This window comes from Panthera uncia, unplaced genomic scaffold, assembly GCF_023721935.1.
Source record: "Panthera uncia isolate 11264 unplaced genomic scaffold, Puncia_PCG_1.0 HiC_scaffold_556, whole genome shotgun sequence".
Lineage (NCBI taxonomy): Eukaryota > Metazoa > Chordata > Mammalia > Carnivora > Felidae > Panthera > Panthera uncia.
This window is the reverse complement of record NW_026059711.1, coordinates 1-19,995: the sequence shown is the minus strand read 5'-3', so window position 1 is coordinate 19,995 and position 19,995 is coordinate 1. Positions and strand designations below refer to the sequence as shown.

Here is a 19,995-nt window from a genome sequence, read left to right as displayed (position 1 = left end):
GTTCCTGGTTTACTTCTAAAATTTTGACTAGAGTCAAGAGTTCTGCAAAAGTTGACTCTGACAAATGTTCCTAGCCTATTAGACTTTTCTGTGCAGGAATGGAGCCCTAAAGTTCCCTAGTTCACCATTTTTGGTAACATCATTCACAAATGTTTTATGTGCATAAAAAAGTATTTGACCTTTGATTATGCCAACTGCTATTTTCAAATACATATTCTTCATCATATTGAGGCATTGTTCTTCTACTCTAATTTACAGAAATATTTTTAATTGGGAACAGATTTTCACTTTTTACTTTTATTCCCAAATACCTATTTGGAGCCTATGAAATAATTGTGATTTTCCTACTAATGTAAACATATATGTTTATAAATTACCTAATACTGCTTTGCTAGATTAAGTCTTACTTGCTCATGATATGCTATTTTAAAAAACATGATACTGAACCAGATATTAATACTTACTTTAAACATTTTTACATCTATATTTTTCACACAAAATTCTTTTTTTTTTTTTTTTTCCAACGTTTTTTATTTTATTTTTGGGACAGAGAGAGACAGAGCATGAACGGGGGAGGGGCAGAGAGAGAGGGAGACACAGAATCGGAAACAGGCTCCAGGCTCCGAGCCATCAGCCCAGAGCCTGACGCGGGGCTCGAACTCACGGACCGCGAGATCGTGACCTGGCTGAAGTCGGACGCTTAACCGACTGCGCCACCCAGGCGCCCCAAAATTCTTTTTTATATATACATTTTTTATTGTGGTATATGAGATGTACCCTCTTGACAAAAGTACATCCCTTTTTTAAGTGTGCAACAGAGCATTGTTAACTATAGGCACTATGTTGTAAACTAGATCTGTAGAACTTGTTCATCTTACATAATTGAAACTATGCTAATATCAGACAAAACAGAATTTAAGTCAAAAATTGTCATAAGAGACAAAGGTCATTATATAATGACAAAAGGGTCAATTCACACAGAAAAAATAAACATTATGTACATATACCCAGCAACAGGGCACCTAAATATATAAAGCAAAGATTTTAAGAATTGAGGTTAAGAATTACATAGTAGTAAAAATAGTAGCAAGCTTCAGTACCCCACTTTTAATAATGGACAGAACATCCAGACAGAAAACTCAATAAAGAAACAAAGGACTTGAACAATATCATAGACTAAATGATCCTAATAGACATGGATAGATAACTAAACCCAATAGCAGCAAAATATACCGACTTCTCAAGTGCACATGGAACATTCCTCAGGAGAGATGACACATGTGGTCAAATTAACAAGGTTTAACTAAGTCAAGAAGACTAATATCATACCAAGTATCTTTTCTGACCACAATGGAATGAAACCAGAACTCAATGAGAGAAGGAAAACCAGAAAATTTACAAATATGTAGAAATTAAACAATGTACTCCTGCACACTCGATGGGTCAAAGAAGAAATCAAAAGAGAAATTAGAAAATATCTTGAGACAAGTAACAAAAACACAACACACTAAAACGAATGGGATTACTAAAAGGAAAGTTTAAAGTTATAAAAGACTATATTTAAAAAAATAAAGAATTTATTCTTTATCAGATAAAGAACCTAAATTTGTGCCTCAAGAAACTAGGAAAAAAACAACAAATCCCAAAGTTAGCAGAAGGATGAAACTAATAAAAATTAGAGCAGAAATAAATCAAATAGCACAAAAACAAAAGAAAAAAAAATCAATGAAACTAACAGTTGGCTATTTGAAAAGATAAAAAAAAATTAACAAACCTTTAGCTACACTACAGAAAAAAAGAGAAAACTCAAGTAAATAAGATTGGAAATGAAAGAAGAGACATTACAACTGCTGTCCTAGACTCTCTCATAATTTTCTTTTTTGAGGAGTCTGAAATTTTTGTGTCAACATTCCCAAGTATCAGTGTTCTCAAGTAAACTGCAAAATTTTTATTTTCTTTTATGCATTAGAGAATGGGAACTGCCCATTATTCGACAGTTTCAAAGACTCACCCATTTAAACATATGAATCTGGTATGGTTTTCCCCAACTTTTTGTTATAAATATACCAAAAGGTTGATAGAAGGTTATCTCAGGGTCTTCTGGTTTTTGGTTCCAAGTGTAAGAATCTTAAAAGTCACCACTGTGTCCCAACAACAGACTGAAAAACAAACAACTCTTCTTGGATCCATAAGGAAAGTACTGACATAAGAAAAACCACTGCCCCCAGGAAAACAGGCAAATACAGGGAGTCCAGGCTTACAGAAGTAGAGACCACTGAGCAGAAACCACTGTGGGAACCAGTGGTGGGGTAGGAAAACCTGAACAGCTGATGAATTGCTGGAGGCTCAGTGTGGACAAGTCTGAGAGTTAAAAAGTCCAGGGGAAACCAGGCACAGAGATACCGTAACACTTTTATGAGTGTTACCGCCAGGAGACTGACCAGGTTCTCACAACAAATATTGGAGAAAAATCCCTGCCTGCTTTCGAGAAGAGAAAAGGAACCATTCTGAAATATGCCAGACCATTCTGTTCTTCACAAGGCCTGCACTCAGAAGAATGAACCAGAGCTTAATGTGCTGGTATCATCAGAGCCTAACTGACATGGGTGAAAAGAAAATCCCCAGGTCTAGTTAGCTCAAGTATTCCACATGGGAGAAGAGGAATACACCCTCCACACCACTCTGGCCATTCTGTACTACCTAAGAGGAATTTAAAAAAAAAAAAAAAAAGCTGAGAAATGTTTAAATCACAGTTCAGAAGTAGAGGCTCACTAAAAGACTGAATCTCATCATAGAACTACAGAATGCTTACCCTTTCCACATGCCTTACCACGCATTTCTAAAGGTCTACTTACAACAGTTCCTTTTACCTGATACATTATGTCTACCTATGAAGAAAAAAATACAAGGCATATATGATGAGAAAACAGCTATTTTGACTTGCTGCCTAGGCATTTTACAGTAGGACAACCTTGCTCATGCCCAGAGTCTGGACAGTCAAACAAGGACTTGAGCTTTAGGATTCTCCACCAAAAGTCACCACTGTGTTTCCCTCAGACATCTTTTATAATAACCACTTATAGTTGAGCTCATGAAAAGTTAGTGATCTCTGCTCCAACTACCTTATAAATAATAGGTGTCTACTACCCTCCTGTCTATCTCCTGCTCACTCATGATTCAGGATGGAGGAATGCCCCTCCCCCCAGCTCACCGAGTGCCTTCCCCATCCTCACCCCCACTTCTGGGATCTCTAAGTAATAAATCTTGTAATCTTCCTTCTTTTGTGTGAGTATAAAACTGCCATATGCAATCAAAATGACCCTGGGATTTTCATTTCCCCAAAGTGGGAGTTCAGGATGCCTGCCGCCCTATATTGGTGGCTTGTCCCTCCTCATCTGGCAGGTCATAATCTGCATATTCTTAATTTAATACACCAGCTACAACTGGCAACCAGGATGGAATTGTGGGTACAATCTATACTCCCATATAGAGCCTTTTAGCTGAGACTTGGTCACTAACTTCCTCTCCCAAACTACTCAGTCTCTCTGGGAAGGAACAACTGCTTGCTGGTGGTCTGTGGCACTGCTTTATGCTACTGCTGGGTATTGCTGTGAATCCTCCGCCTAAACGGTCAGTGCTATAAAAGGTCAGACTCTCCTGCACAGACCAACTAGCAGGCACTAGTCTGAGGCGGTAAGTTTCCCATTAGTCTCTAAAGAAGACTCCACTGGGTGTCAGGTCTGGGGGTGATTTGTTATAATCACATGCAAAGTCCCAGCACTGAGCCAAGGTGAGCTAACCAGGAAGGTAGGATTCTGCCTCTTTTCCCCAAACAGGAACTGAAAGTACAGGCTATCAGGACCTGGGAGCCAAGGAGAACTCCTCTACATTCGTGCCCATATGGAAGGCCAGTTGCTGGTCTACTATGTCAGTAGTTAGAGTGTTGAGCTTAGAGAGTTAGCCCTAACCCAAAACAGAGGCATCTAAATATGTTTTATTTAGTATCGATCACTGAGAAATCCCAGCCACAGGCACCCAATATACCTTTACACCGCTGCCTATGAGCTATCTTAACAGCCCAACCATTACATACAATCTTTGCCAGCAAGGCCTGGATGCCCTTACAGTGTCCCCTTGAACTGTCTGGCACTATATTGATGACATTCTAATCTGGGATTCCTTGGAGGACGTGGTGCACAAGGTCCTAAAACAGCTGGTAACCCACCTCCAACATGGAGGTCGGGCTGCTGCACCACATAAAATTCAAGGGCTAGCCACAACTGTTAAATTTCTTGGTATTAATTGGCCTCTTAAAGGCCAAGAATTCCACTTGTGGTTAAACATCAAGTGTTAACGATTCAGCCTCCTACCCTGCTATGGCAAGCCCAACATGACTAGCTTTCTTCACATTTTGGAAGCTCACATATCACACTCATCCACCACACTTAGCACCATTTATGCAGCCACACACAAATCCTCTACATTTTATCAGGGAGAAACCCTACAACAAGCTTCACAATTGACACAAAGGTCAATTCGTCAAGACCTACCCCTGGTTCCCCCGGCTCTTCCTTCCAGGTTGAGGCAACAGTCAGCATGTACTATGCATCCTGGAGTCTATGGACTAAACACGACTTTTCCTGGTTGCTTTTGGCTTCCAAACCAGATGGCCGCCCTCCATAGCTGCCTGCTATACCCCTTAGAACATCAATTCTGACTGCTTATTGGGCTTTGTTACAGAGGCAACTCGACAGGAAGACCCTGTTCTCCTGTGTACCCCACATTTCTATTACATCATGCATAAGGGATGCCCATAATGGCCCACATGGTCACAGATGCCTCTTTGCTAAAATAGAAACAGTAGCTTCTACAATGGGCAAAATCTGACGTGGCAAATCTTTCCACATTACAGGAGGATGTGGCTTCCTGGATCCTCAGCCTACAGCCCATGGACCTTGAGGAACTGGTAACAGTGCTCCCACTGACTAAGCTTCTGGTGATGTGAGGTAGCCTCTGGGAAGAGCTGATGGAATGAGAATGGGAGTCTGTGTTCTTCATGGGTGAAAGCGCCACCACCGTATGCCGTGGAGCCTGTTGGAAGAATGGCAGTGTATCACCCTGCCAGTGGTACCATGCTTATCAAATATGGCAAGTGAAGGTTGGCTAGCTTACGGAGCTTGTGGTGGTACAAATGGCCATACAGTTGCCCAGACAAGTCTCTTGTCCATATTTTCACTGAATAATGGGCAGTTGCTAGTAGACTAGCCGTTTGGTTGGACCAATGACAACAGGTGATTTTCACATTCAAGGCTGTCCCATTTGGGATGCCCCAGATTTGGAGGGTCAATGCCCTGGCATCAGTCACAATGAAGGTTACCCATGTTTCAGCACATATAAATACTATCACACCAGAGTCATCTAACTCCAAGGCACATGCCCTTGATCAAACCCAGGTCAACCACTGGTTTGAGGCTCTCAACCACTGACTTTTTACCAACAATTCTGTCAGTTCCACCCACTACCACAAAACAAGTTTCCCCACTGTCAACCATTCCAGTCTTTCTTAGTCACCACTTCCATACTCCTTATTCTCTGTCTGAATGGTACCGTATCTCTCTGGGTCATGAGGGAACTGCTGCCACCGTGGCCTGGGCCCTCCGCCCCTGCAAAACACCATGCAAAACACACTATTTTTAATTGTGAATTATGCTCCCAAACCAAACACTGAAAACTGCCCTGCCATGCTTAAGTTCTGCAAGGAGATAGCCTCTTTAAGCTGTTAGCAGGGTGATTTCACCGGGCCACGCTCTCTGTCAGCAGGCACTACACATTTCGCTATTACATGTGTAGATACTTTTCCCAGCCTGCTGCTTGCTACAGGCACCAGGAACAGCTCTATGGAGCATATAATCTCTTTCTTTTCTAAGTTATCCTGCCCCCATTCAGCCCTCCAGACAACACTGACTCAGATCAAGGATCTCATTTTACTGCCCATACAACATAGCACTGGGCTTTCCAACAGGGAATCTAATGAAACTTTTATCTCCCATAGCAGCTACAGACCTCTGTCATTATTCAACACCACAAAGGTCTTTTAAAATCCTTGCTCCTTAAGTTACAAGGCAGCAGATGGACTCCTAAATGGACTTCCTTGCTATTATAGGCACTTTAAAACATTTTAAACTCTGGAACATATGAACACCACTCTCCTTATACCAGCTAGGCTTACCAGGCCATGCTGCCTATGGTTATCATCACAGGGTAACCTGATACTTTTATCTTACAGAACAATATTGTTTTCATTTTCTCCAACATTACAGATTTAAAATGTCAATCATCTCACCATCCAGTATTCACTGGTGACCTGAGAACAGATGGCTACCTCCCCTGGTCATAAACAGTTCTGGCCCAGAAGAACACAGACTATGCGTTGTATGTTGCCACTAGACCATACTTACCCACTTGATATTCAAATTCCAACTGAAATTCCAAAAACAGTGGCTTCAGTAGATGGTTCATTTCTCCTAACCATACCTCCCCACAGGAAATGGAAGTAATTGCACCTGGGCCCACTGAAGGAATGGCATGGCACTCAAAGTGGGGGAAGAGGCACTCCAGTTGGTTGACAGTAGCAATATTAGATGACATCCAGGTGATATGATCCTAACACCTGGCCCTACCCGCTCTGGAGGAGGCTAGTGATGAGCTGCTGATCCACAAGGGCCCCATAATATTCTCAGGAAGCAGTCAGAAGGACAAAACTATAAAATGCAGATTTTGCCTGCTACTATTGGCCTTACTCTGTGCCTTTTGTACCACGTGGGTCATGAGGCTTCTCCTTGATTCCAGACAGGCAACACTAGAAAGCTGCTGGAAGTGAATGGCACTCATCCACAACTGCACCCCAGGATGGAAGACAACAGGTGTTGGAGTCGGCCCAAGAGTGGCTGCACCTGAAATGCCACCAAGCGTGGAAAAGAGCTAGGAGGTTGAAGCCTGCTATCTTTTTTTTTTTTTTTTTAATTAAATTTTTTTTTTGTTTTTTATTTATATTTGGGACAGAGAGAGACAGAGCATGAACGGGGGAGGGGCAGAGAGAGAGGGAGACACAGAATCGGAAACAGGCTCCAGGCTCCGAGCCATCAGCCCAGAGCCCGACGCGGGGCTCGAACTCACGGACTGCGAGATCGTGACCTGGCTGAAGTCGGACGCTTAACCGACTGCGCCACCCAGGCGCCCCTAGCCTGCTATCTTAAACAGCACCAAAGGCACAAATGCTTAAAGGTCACCAGTCCTAACACTGTCCTAATTTCAACCCTAACTGGCTGATAAGCTTATGCAGTTCGGATTTATCTCTAGTAATACAGGGCTAAACATTAAACTGTCAGAAGCACACAACTAAATTTTCTTTAAACCAAGGCTACACATGTGCCTCCCACCTTTATTATTTATGGATGGAGAGCTCTTATGCCTCAGAGGAGAGCACTGCCTAATCATTTGTGAGGTACACTTCCCCAAGAACCCCCCCAAAGCCTACTAAGAATTGTGATACCAGTAACTGCTCATGATGATGCAAGCAAACCTTAATCAGGGCATCTCAAATCTATGTGACCCTGTTAGACTCCCGTGTGCCCCGATTCCCCTCCTGGGTGGATACCTGGAACAATCAACCTCCTCTGGGATGGCTCGCTCCACTGAAACAACACTAGAGACAACAACACCTTAGTACATGATGACACGGGACACAACTTCATCCCAAATGCTACCTCCACAATCTTCCACAACAGCAGAGATGACAACTGGGAAGATAAGTCCTCCTTGAGTGGTATTTTGTAGACTTAAATTTTATGTGTTTACCTCAAGGCTCCCCTGCTTACTACAATGCTTGCTGCTTGGGTGTGAGGCAGTACTATAACTGCCAGACTGCCCTCAGTTGAATCTTGAAAGGTCAAGGTATCTATCAAGTCTCATAAACTTACAGAGAGGCTCCTTTAAACACTTCACTTAGTTCCTTGCCCTTACCACACCCATTAGATTGGTTCCCATTATGCTTCCTACTGGAGGTTAGGAAATTTAATTTCTGTTGGAAGAACCCCTCTCTGACTGCAAATGCTACCACCAGAGCACCCCCACACACACACTGTCACAGGACCAGAGCCATACGGTCACTTCCCTACACCACCCCAAGGAGACCCTTTCCCACTATCACCACTCAGGTTTCCACAACCCTCCCTTCGAGCTCTCCAACAGTCTTACTGTTTTTATTCCATGGGCAGAAACCAGGGCTCGTTTTTTGAGCCAGTGTAATTGCTTGGCATGTTACTGAACTCAACAAAGACTTTTCCCCCAGTAGCCTAGCCGACTAATTTACTGACCCCTGCCCTCATGTGCCCAACAAAAGACATCCCACACACGTATGCAGTTTGCCTGGCCACTCTCTACCACACTCAACTGCTCCCATGCACGACACTTCGCAATACAGTATGTAGCACCTGGCAGGAGCCTCCACAGGTGCCCTTTGTAATTCCCCATATCTGCACAGGCACCAACACCACAAAATGAATACAACACATACCTTGCCACAAAGAGCACAATCCCCACGGTCTTGGGCCTTGCAGCCCAGTCATGCAGGGGGAGATCCAACTTCCACAATAAAAGAGTGAGTGTCCACTGTAAGTCCAGTGCCCTGGTGCTGTCACACATACATGGTTCTCCATACGTGCATTTCTTCCCTCAACCTCCAACACATTTGCCTCTTTGCTGGTCCCCAGGGAGTCCTATGTGTTCATACCAATGTACCTCAGTCACCTTGGGACAACTCTTACAAACTAATAAATAGGACCCCCAAACCATCTCTCGTTGTCCTCTCATGTCAAAAACATTCAGTATTCATCCTCATTATGCTGAAAATAGGTCTGCTACTATCCCTCGCGGAAACACCACCACTAGGCACACAACAACAAATCATTAAGGCAAACACCAATCTGTCAGCCACCCTGGCTAAATGCATTGGGCTGCTACACCAAAGCCTAGACTTCATGCAACAACAACATGCTTCTTTAGTGCAGAGTTTTGGATGTGCATTTAGCTTTAAATTTCTTATTGGTCAAGGAAGGTGTATACACTGTACAGTGCACCACCTGCTGCACATGTATTAATAATTCCAGATAAATTTAGACAAATTTACAAAAGGTGCCCAACAGGTACAAGTATTCCATAATCTTACCCAAGTTTTTAATCAAATACTTACCCTAAACTTATCCATGGGCTTTGATTTATTTTCTTGACCGGACCCCGACAAATGGGAGAACGGTTACAGACAGGATTTCAAATTACCATTTGTCTACTGATACCGTTAACCGGCATTTTTGCTTTGCTCAAATGTTTCATGAGCCAGATGACCAAAACTCTGCCAGTGGCTTTTAACATCTCCACCATCTGGACAGTGCCCATGGTTTTCCCTAAAGACTAATGCTTAGGCATCACAGGGTCAATTGTGATGAGAAAAAAAGCTATTTTGAGTTGCTGCCTAGGCATTTTACAGTATGACAACCCGGCTCACACCCAGAGTCTGGACAGTTAGATAAGGACCTGAGCTTGAGATTCCCCGCCAGAAGTCCCCACTTTGTTTCCCTCAAGCATCTTCCTGAAACAATTACTTAAGAGTTGAACCCATGAAAAGTTAGTGACCTCTGCCCCAACCACCTCATAGGTAGTAGGTGCTTGCTACCCTGTTCTCTATCTCCTGCTTGCTCATGACCTGAGACAGAGGACTGCCTTTTCCTCAGAGCTCACTGAGCGGCCCTGGCCCTGACCCACACCCACCCACCACTACCCCTGCTTCTGGGATCAGTAAGTAATAAATATTGTGACCTTACTTCCTTTGTGTGAGTGTACCAAAACTGCATCTTCAATCAAAATGACCCTGGGATTTTTCACTTCCCCAAAGTGGAAATTTGGATGCCGAGGAAGCTATCTGCCAGCCCTGTGAGCATGGCTAATGTCTCTTTATTCATAGGTCATAATCTACATATTCTTAATGAAATACACCAGCTACAGGCCCCACAACACAGCACACTACAAAGCAAAAAAACTAGTTGAAAAGAAAAAGCAAGCATCAAAACCAGACATGTCGGGATGCTGGCATTATCAGACCAGAAATTTAAAACAATGATGATAATATGCTAAGAGCTCTGATGGATACACAAGAACACAAGGACAATGTAAGAAGCAAGGAGATGGAAATCCTAAGAAAGAATGAAAAAGAAATGTTAGAGGTTGAACACTTTAACAGAAATGAAGAATGCCTTTGATGGGCTTATTACTAGACCAGACATGGCTAAAGAAAGAATCCTGAGCACAAGGATATCTCAACAAAAACTGCCAAAATTAAAAAGCAAAGAAAACAAAGACGCAAAAAAGTAAACAATATAGGTGCCTGGGTGGCTCAGTCAGTTAAGCATTCGACTTTGGTTCAGGTCATGATCATGTGGCTCTTGAGTTTGAGCCCCAAATCAGGCTTTGTGCTGACAGCTTTGACCCTGGAACCTGCATCAGATTCTATGTCTCCTTCTCTCTCTGCCCCTCCCCCACTCATTCATATTCTCGCTCTCTCTCTCTCTCGCTCTCTCTCTCAAAAATAAAATAAAACATTAAAAAAATTTACTAAAAAACAAACAACACAATAGGACATCAAAGGACTCTGGGACAACTATCACAGGTATAACATATGAGCAATGGAAATAACAGAAGGAAAAAAAGAAAGGGACAGAAGAAATATTTGAAATAACAATGACTAAAAATTTCCTCCCAATTAATGTCAGGCAACAAAGTACAGATCTAGGAAGTTCACAGAACACAAAGCAGGAAAAATGCCGCCCCAAATTACCTAGGTAAAACATTTTCAAAGTACAGAAAATCAAAGATAAAAAAAACTGAAAGAAGACAGAAGGTAAAACCACCTTATCCACAGAGGAACAAAGAATTATATCTGACTTCTCCTCGGAAATTATGCAAACAAGAAAAGAATAAAACATTTAAAGTGTTAAAGAAAAAAAAGTACAGAGTTGGAATTCTATACCCTATGAAGTCATCCCTGAAACTGAAGGAGGCACCTGTTGGGATGAGCACTGGGTGTTGCACGGAAACCAATTTGACAATAAATTTCATATTAAAAAAAAAAAAAAGAAAATATTAACATAGGAAAGACCAAAAAAAAAAAAAAAAGAAGGAAAGAAAGAAAGCAAAGGGTTATTTAGGAAATAAATGACTATTTAAAAATTGAGGAAAAACAAAAAGAAAAAGAAACTGAAGGAGGAATAAAGGCTTTCCCAGACACACAAAAATTAGACCTGCCACGCAACAGATGTTAACAGAAGTACTTTAGAAAAAAGAAAAATACAAATCAGAAACTTGGATCTACATAAAGGGAAGAACATCAAAGAAGGAGTAAGACACAGTTAAGAACACACATATGCACTTTTCTCTTATTCTTAACTGATCTCACAGATAATAGTTTGTTCAAAATGTTGCTTGTGTATGTGTGTGTATATATATGTATGAATGAATGACAGCATGATACAAGAGATGAGAGGGAGAAATCAGGAATACATTTAACCCTTGAATTGCATGGGTCCACTTACACACTGATTTTATTTGATAAATACAGTACAATACTGTAAATGTATTTTCCTTATGATGGTAACAATGATCTTTTCTCTAGATTACATTTCTTGTAAAAACACAGTACATAAAACACATACCATACAAAATATGTTAACCATGTTATCTATAAGGTTTCTGGTAAACAGTAGGCTATTAGTAGTTTTGGGGGAGTCAAAGTTATATGCAGAATTTCAACTGTGTGGGGAGTTGGTTCCCCTAATGCTGCACTATTCAAGGATCAACTGTATTTTGTTATTAGAAGGTACTCACACTACCTGAAGTGGTATAGTGTTATGTGAAAATAAATTTGGATTAGTTGTAAATATTTTACAAATTCTAAGGCAACCACAAAAAAAATAAAGTGTAACTAATGTGCTAAGAAATGAGAGAAAATATAATGATATAAAAACACTCAAAACCACAAAAGGCAGAAAGACTGGGAGACAAAAATTGGAATGAAGAACAAGGGCAACAAATAAAAAAATAGTAGTGAATATGGTAGATATTAATCCAACTATACCAATAATCACTTTGAAAATCAATTATTTCAAGTGAAAATATACTAATTAAAAGACATAGATTGTCAGAGTGAATCAAAAACCAAGATCCAACTACATGTTGTCTATAGGAAAGCCACTTTAAATATAAAGACAAATTAGATCAAAAGTAAATGGATGGAGAAAAATATACCATTCTAAAATAAAGCAAAAGAAAGTAGGAATACTGTATTCATTTCAAACAGAACAGACGTCAAAGCAAAGAAAGTTATCGCAGATAAAGAAGGGCATTACCTAATGACAAAGGGGAAACTTCTCTAAGACATAACAATCTTTCATGTATGTGTGCCAAACAACAAAGTGTTAGACTACACAAGGCAAAAACTGACATAACTGCAAGGAGAAATAGAAATATATAATCCATTATTATAGTTGGAGACTTCAACATCCTCTATGAGAAATGAACAGATGTTGGGATGCCTGGGTGGCTCAGTTGGTTGAGCATCTGATTCTTGATCTCAGTTCAGGTGATGATCTCATGATTCATGAGACTGAACCCCATACTGGGCTCTGCCCTGACAACACAGAGACTGCTTGGGATTCTCTCTCTCCTCTCTCTCTGCCCCTCTCTGCTTACATGTGTGTGCATGTTCTCTTTCTCTCTCAAAATAAACTTAAAAAAAAAAAAAAAGAATACATCTATCAGCAAATCAGTGAGGACACAGTTAAGCTCAACAACACCATAAATCAACTGGGTATAATAGATATTTGTAGATTACTTCAGCCAAAAATAACACAGTACACAATTTCTCAAGCTCACATGGAACATTCACAAAGACAGGCCACATTCTGGGCCATAAAACATATCTTAACAAATTTAAAAGAATAAAAATCATATAAAGTCTGCTCTTAGACCACAATGGAATTAAATTAGAAATCAAAGCAAGAAAGGTAACAGGAAAATCCCTAAATACATGGAAATTAAACAGCCTACTTCTAAATAAAGCATGAATCAAGAAAAATTTAAAAACATATTAACCTAAAACTTAAAAACATACTAACTCAAAATGAAAACACAACTTAGGAAAACCTGTGGGATGCAGGGAAAGCACAGAATAGAAGGAAATTTTTAGCATTAAATGTATATACTAAAAAAGAAGACAGATCTAAAATCAATAACCCACATTTCTAAATTAGGAAACTAGAAAAAGAATAGCAAATTAAGTCCAAATTAAACAGAAAAAGAATAAGAAAGCAGAAATCAATGAAATTGATTGACAGAAAAATCAGAAAAATGAACAAAACAAAAAGCTATTTCTTTGAAAGACCAATAAAATCAACAAGCTTCTAGCCAGAAAGAAAAACAGAAGACATAAATTACTAAAATCATAAAGGAAAGAGGTGATATCACTGCAAATCCCACTGACATTAATAGGATAATAAAGGAATACTATGAACAACCACATACCCATAGATTTGATAACCTAGATGGAATGGACCAATTTCTTGAGAGACACAATCTGCCAAAACTCACACAAAAAGACATTCTGAATGGGCATCTATTTATTAAAGACATTGAATCAATAATAATCTTCCAAAAGAGAAAAGGGCTAGGCCCAGCTGGGTTCAGTGGTGAACTCTACCAAACATTTAAGGAAAAATTATACCAATTCCTTATAATTTCTTTCAGAGGACAGGAGCAAAAGAAACACTTCCCAATTCATTCTATGAGGCCAACATTACCCTAATACCACAACCAGACAAAGACACTACAGGGGAAAAAAACCAAAACAAAACACAGACTCATCTCTCATGAATATCAATGCAAAAATCCTCAATAAAATATTAACAAATAGAATACAACAAAGTATGAAAAGAATTATACACCATGACCAAGTGGAATTTATCCCAGGTATGCAAGACTGGTTTATCATTCAAAAATCAATTAATATGATTACATCAACAGGCTAAAAAAGAAAAATGACTACTATATCAATAGATGTACAAAAAGAATTTGACAAAATCCAACACCCATTCATGATAAAAACTATTAGTAAACTAGAACAGAAGGAAACTTCCTCAACTTGATAAAGCATATTGGCAGAAAACCTACAGCTAACCTCGTATTTCATGGTAAGAAACTAGAAGCTTTCCCACAAAGACCAAAAACAAGTTAAGAATATTCCGTCTCTCCACTCTTTTTCAACATCAAAATGGAATTTCTAGCTAATGCAATAAAACAAGTAAAGGAAATAAAAGGTATACAGACTGGGAAGGAAGAAATAAAACTGTAAATGACCTCATCATCTGTGTAGAAAATCTGAAACAATCAACAAAAAAAACACCTGGAACTAATAAGCAATTATAGCAAGTTATAAGATACAAGTGATTATAGCAAGTTGTAGGATACACCTACGAGAATGGGCAAAATCCAGAACACTAACAATACCAAATGTTAACAAGGATGTGGAGCAACAGGAACTCTGATTCATTGTTGATTGTTGGCAGGAATACAAAATGGTACAGCCACTTTGTGGGACAGTTTGGTGGTTTCTTTTTTTCTCTTTCCCATTTAAGTGTGTGTGTGTGTGTGTGTGTGTGTGAACTGAAGTATAGTTGACATACAAAGTTATATACAGTTTAGGGGCTCCTGGGTGGCTCAGGTCATAATCTTGCGGTTCGTGAGTTCAAGGCCTGCATCGGGCTCTGTGCTGACAGCTCAGAGCCTGGAGCCTGCTTGGGATTCTGTGTCTCCCTCCCTCTCTGCCCCTTCCCTTCTCGCGCTGCGTCTCTCTCTCTCTCTCAAAAATAAATAAACATTAAAAAAATTTTTTTTTCAAAGTTATATACAGCTTGGTGGTTTCTTACAAAACTGAACATATTCTTACCATAGAGAGAAACCTTTATAAGTACAAAGTTTCAGTCCTGCAGGATGAAAAGAGTTTCTGGAGATGGATGGTGGCGATGAGCTCAAACATATACATAAGTCTAAAATCCAATGTAATTTATCCTTTTAAAAAACTTTTCCAAAAAAGAAATAAGCCAAATAAAAGTAGACCAAATGCCCTATCCACAAGAGAACGGACACACTATGATATATTCATACACTAGAATACTTACAGCACTAAAAATGAATAAACTAAAACTACCTACATCTACAAAGAAGAATCTCAAAAACCCAAGTCTATATGAAAAATGCAACTCTCAAAACATGCACCGTGTTGACTCCATCTATTGAAGAATTCAAAACCATACTGAATAGCAAGAGAAAAATCAATACATGTCAGGATAGGAAGTAACAGACGTTACTGGGGAGGGGACACACAGGACTTCTATGGTATTTGGTAACATTCCATTTATCAAGCTAGTTAGCCCATAGACAGGAATTATTCATATTTTTCTTTTATTCTTTATATACATTTCATATATATTCTTTACTATGTATGAAATAATTCATAATTGGATGAAAATACATACTATTAAAATGAAAATCATTTTTACATAAGCTAGTATAGCTTTATGTTCTTAAGTAGATAATACACATCTGAAAATGGCCGGACTTTATCTGCGCTTCAAGCTATTACCCTCAAGAGAAAATACGAATGATAAAGCAAATCTATTCTTATTTTCCTAAGGACATAAGTTTTTTCAATAGATGAATTTGCAATTAATCAAAATCTACTGAGTCTAATCCTTAAATAGGAACTTTGAAGAAATAAGACACCTAACACTTTAGCCAAAGACTATTAATGACTCAGCTGGTGTCATCAATGCCCAAGTAAGAGATACAAACTCCACCACCCTTTTATCACATTTTCTTTCTTCATTGCTAGATTTCTTTTATACCTTGGACAAGTCAGCTGTTCTCCCATGACTGAACAACTCTGCTTTGATCTCTTCTACTTTTTTCCTGTCAGCTTCATTTAATTCTGAAATGGAGTAGCCACACTCATGAGCCAGATTAAATTTCAGATTCCAAGCTGAAAAGAAAACATAAACACACTGGAGATAATGCAATGCAAAAATCATAATTTGTCAGTGATTATAAGAACACAGAAAACCATCAATATATCCAACTAAATGCCTGCCACAATACTTGGCAAAAAGTAGGTGTTCTCCATTATATGACAAACTATTGTAAGTTTTTAAGAACAATCATCTCACTGAAAAGTGTGACTTTTAAAAACCACATTCTACAGGTATTTCTCCAAAGATGCCACCTTTCTATGATTTTCAATTATTTTTATCTTAATCTTCCTTCCAATAAGGACAATCCCTTTGCCTCCCCTATACGTTCCTGTTACAGTTACTGCATAAGTGATATGCATAAGTGATAAAAGGAATGGCACAAGTAGTTAATCTCAAGGCAAAATTCCCAAGGAGGCCTGAAGTGTTTATAAGTTGCTTGCTAAAATATATTCCCCAGGGGCACCTGGGTGGCTCAGTCAGTTAAGCATCCAACTTTGGCTGAGGTAATGATCTCACAGTTCGTAGGTTTGAGCCCGCGTCAGGCTCTGTGCTGACAGCTCAGAGCCTAGAGCTGGCTAAGGATTCTGTGTCTCCCTCTTTCTCTGCCCTTCCTCCTCTCATGCTCTGTGTCTCTGTCTCAAAAATAAATAAAAACATTAAAAAAATTTTTAATGAATATTTAAAAAAATTTTTTTAATTCCCCATTTTGTCTTAAAGATTTCTTTTTTTTTTTTAAACATTTATTTATTTTTGAGACAGAGAGAGACAGAGCATGAACGGGGGAGGGGCAGAGAGAGAGGGAGACACAGAATCGGAAGTAGGCTCCAGGCTCCGAGCCATCAGCCCAGAGCCTGACGCGGGGCTGGAACTCACGGACCGTGAGATCGTGACCTGAGCCGAAATCGGACGCTCAACCGACTGAGCCACCCAGGCACCCCAAAGATTTCTTTTTTAATAGCATTCTATTATTAGAGATTAATGGGATTAGAACATCCTCTTTTAAACCTCTAACCTAAGTTTTAGTGTGAAGTACTTCAGTTTTTTCTAATATCTAAAATATGCTCTAAGAACTGTATTAGAAAAATGAAGAAGTATATTTAGTTTTATGATACAGTGTGACTTAGAACAGAGCAAACTTTTCTTTGTTTTTTCTGCCTTCAAAAGAGAATCCTATAATAGGAGGGTTAAGGAAACATAAGTACTTTAGGAATCTGGAAACCCAAGCTATCTCCTTACTCTCCTTCAGGCTTCAGAACCTACCTAAGACCCTAAAATCAGACTAGTACTATTAATACTGTGACCGAGTTACATTATTGGTTAAATGGACTTATTCTGAATAGTGGTGGAAAATGTAATCATTTAACAGTTCTATAAGAAAATAAATTCAGATTCCAAACACTTAACTTTAAACAAATTCTTAAACTATAATGTTTGTAAGTCTGACCTGACTTGATGACAAACAATCAGTTCCTACCTCGTGCTCGTACTCGACATTCCTCTTCCTCTGCATTTCTGAGTATTTGTTTAGCATGATTCAATGAGGATTCACACTTGAGAAGGTTTTTGACATGTGCAGCCAGTGAATCTACATTGCTACCACCACAATCATCACTCTCTGACACACTTTCTTCTTCTCTGCTATCTGTCAAACTTGTCTTGGGTGAAGCACATGGAAAGAAATTTAGAAGAACATCAGAAACTGACTCCAAGGAATTACTGTCCCATGAGCAGGAACTGGCATCACTACTTGAATCACTTTTAATGATAGTCATCATAGGGATAACAATTTTATTGCCAATGGTTCCACTATACCCTTCAGGTTCAGATCTCATTACGGATTGGGCTGCTCTATACTGTCGAAGGGTTTCATCTAACGTCACTCCGGCTTTGCTTTCTGCTTCTTGTAGAGGACTTCTAAGTGTGGTTGAACTAATAAACTCCCAGTTCTCAATGCCTCTCTGGCATTTCAGATTTGTCTGTGTGCTAATATCTTTCTGTATGCACTTGTTGCTTGGGCTTTCCTCTCTAAATGGCTGTCTCCGAGGCAAATCACTATTAGATTCAGCAGCTGTGAGGGGCTCTTTGAAGCAAACCATCTTCTTAGATTGTATAATTGAAATATCACTAACATCTCGGAAAGGGACAAGAGGAGCAGGAAAATTGCATCGTTTCAGTGCTATATTTTCTGCCTCCATTAAAAGGGTCCGAATCTCTTTAAGAGTTTTGGAACTATTGCTTGTATCTTGAATTTCCACAGAGCCAACATCTTCAAAACCTGAAGATTCTGGCTTACTTATTATAACTCTACCATCAGCCTGAGAACTTAAAGGCATACTGCTTGAGATAATACTGGAGTTAGGAGAATCCAAATTATCTATTAGCATTTGAACATGGTCTGAAACAAGTTTCTGCTTCTCACTATGTGAATAAGTACCAGGAGTAACTGTTGATAAACCAGTAATCTGATCAGCTTGCCCAAGACCACGTGAGAACATCACAGAATCTTCAGGTAGATGTCTATCTGGAAAATCTCGTTGGTAGAATATATTTGGTTTCTCTCTGTGTGAAAAGGAACGAGGAGGAGCTGTTGGTAACAGACTTTTCTGGTCAGCTGGTACAGGAATTGTTGAAACGTTCAGTGCATCTTCAGCTAAATGTTTGTCTGGCAATTCCTGTGGGTAGAAAATATTAGATTTCTCTCTGTGGGAAGAGGAACTAGAAAGAGGTATTGGTATCCCAGAATTCACAACAATTGGCTCAGGGACAGGTGAAATCTTCAGAATATCCTCAATCTCAAAATTCTGAGAACAGGAATTATGAAAAACTGTCGGTAACGGAGTCTTCTGGTCATCTGGTCCACTCACAGTTGAAATTTTGGGTTTTTCTCTTTTTGAGTAGGAACTAGGGGGAGCTGTTAGAAACTCAGTCTTCTGGACATCTGGTAAAATCACAGGTGAAATCTTGAGTTTCTCTTTATGTGAGTAAGAGCTAGAAGGTCCTGTTGGTATTTCAGTCTTCTGGTCAGCAGGTCCAGGAAGAGCAAAAACTTTTAAAACTTTTTCAGTAACATCTGGAAGCTCCTGCTGGTAAAGAATACTGTCCTTCTCTCTGTATGAGTAGGAACTAGAGGGGATTATATGTATCTCAGTCTTCTTGTTAGCTGGTCCAGAAACAGGTGAAACTTTCCAAGTTTCTTCAGTAATATCTGATGACTCCTTCTGGTAAGAAAAGATGGGGCTCTCTCTATGTGAATAGGAAGTGGAGGGCCCAATTTGTATCCCAGTCTTCTGGTCAGCTGGCCCAGGAGTGCCTAAAACTCTTAAAGCACCTTCATTAGGATCTGACAACTCCTGATGGTAAGAAATGATAGGCTTCTCTCTATGTGAGTAAAAAGTAGAAGTTACTGCTGGTATTCCAGTCTTCTGGCCACCTAGTCCAGGAACCTTTAAAACTTTTAAAGCATCTTGAGTAAGATCTGGCAATTCTTGCTGATAAGAAATGACGGGCTTCTCTTTCTCTCTCTGTGAGTACGAAGTGGAGGTAACTGTTGGTTTTCTGGTCTTCTGGTCACCTGGCCCAGAAACAGCTGACACTTTTGGAACTTCTACAGCGAGCTGACTGTCTGACAAAGGCTGTTGGTACAAAATACTTGGCTTCTCTATATGAGAGTAAGAGATAGAAGGTACTGTTGATACCCCAGTCTCTTGGTCTGCTGGTCCAGGAGAAGCTGAAATATTAACAGCGTCTTCAGTGAGATGTCTATCTGATAAGGCCTGCTGGTAGAAAATAATAGGCTTCCCTCCAAGTGAGTAGGAACTAGAAGGTTCTGATGGCAACCCAGTCTTCTGGTCAGCTGGTCCAGGAA

At 39.7% G+C, this 19,995-nt stretch overlaps 1 protein-coding gene across 1 annotated transcript in view; it reads right to left on the bottom strand.

The window, feature by feature from the left end:
• The window catches only part of LOC125918210 (Alstrom syndrome protein 1-like), a gene marked incomplete at its 5' end in the record, with an annotated part of 38,248 nt that extends 18,258 nt beyond the window's left edge, over positions 1-19,990 (bottom strand). Inside the window, 2 exons of the mRNA XM_049624240.1 lie at positions 16,008-16,141; positions 17,605-19,990. Of these exons, the coding sequence (XP_049480197.1) occupies positions 16,008-16,141; positions 17,605-19,990 (2,520 nt within the window). The remainder of the gene's footprint in view (positions 1-16,007; positions 16,142-17,604) is intronic.
• Positions 19,991-19,995: the final 5 nt, after the last annotated feature.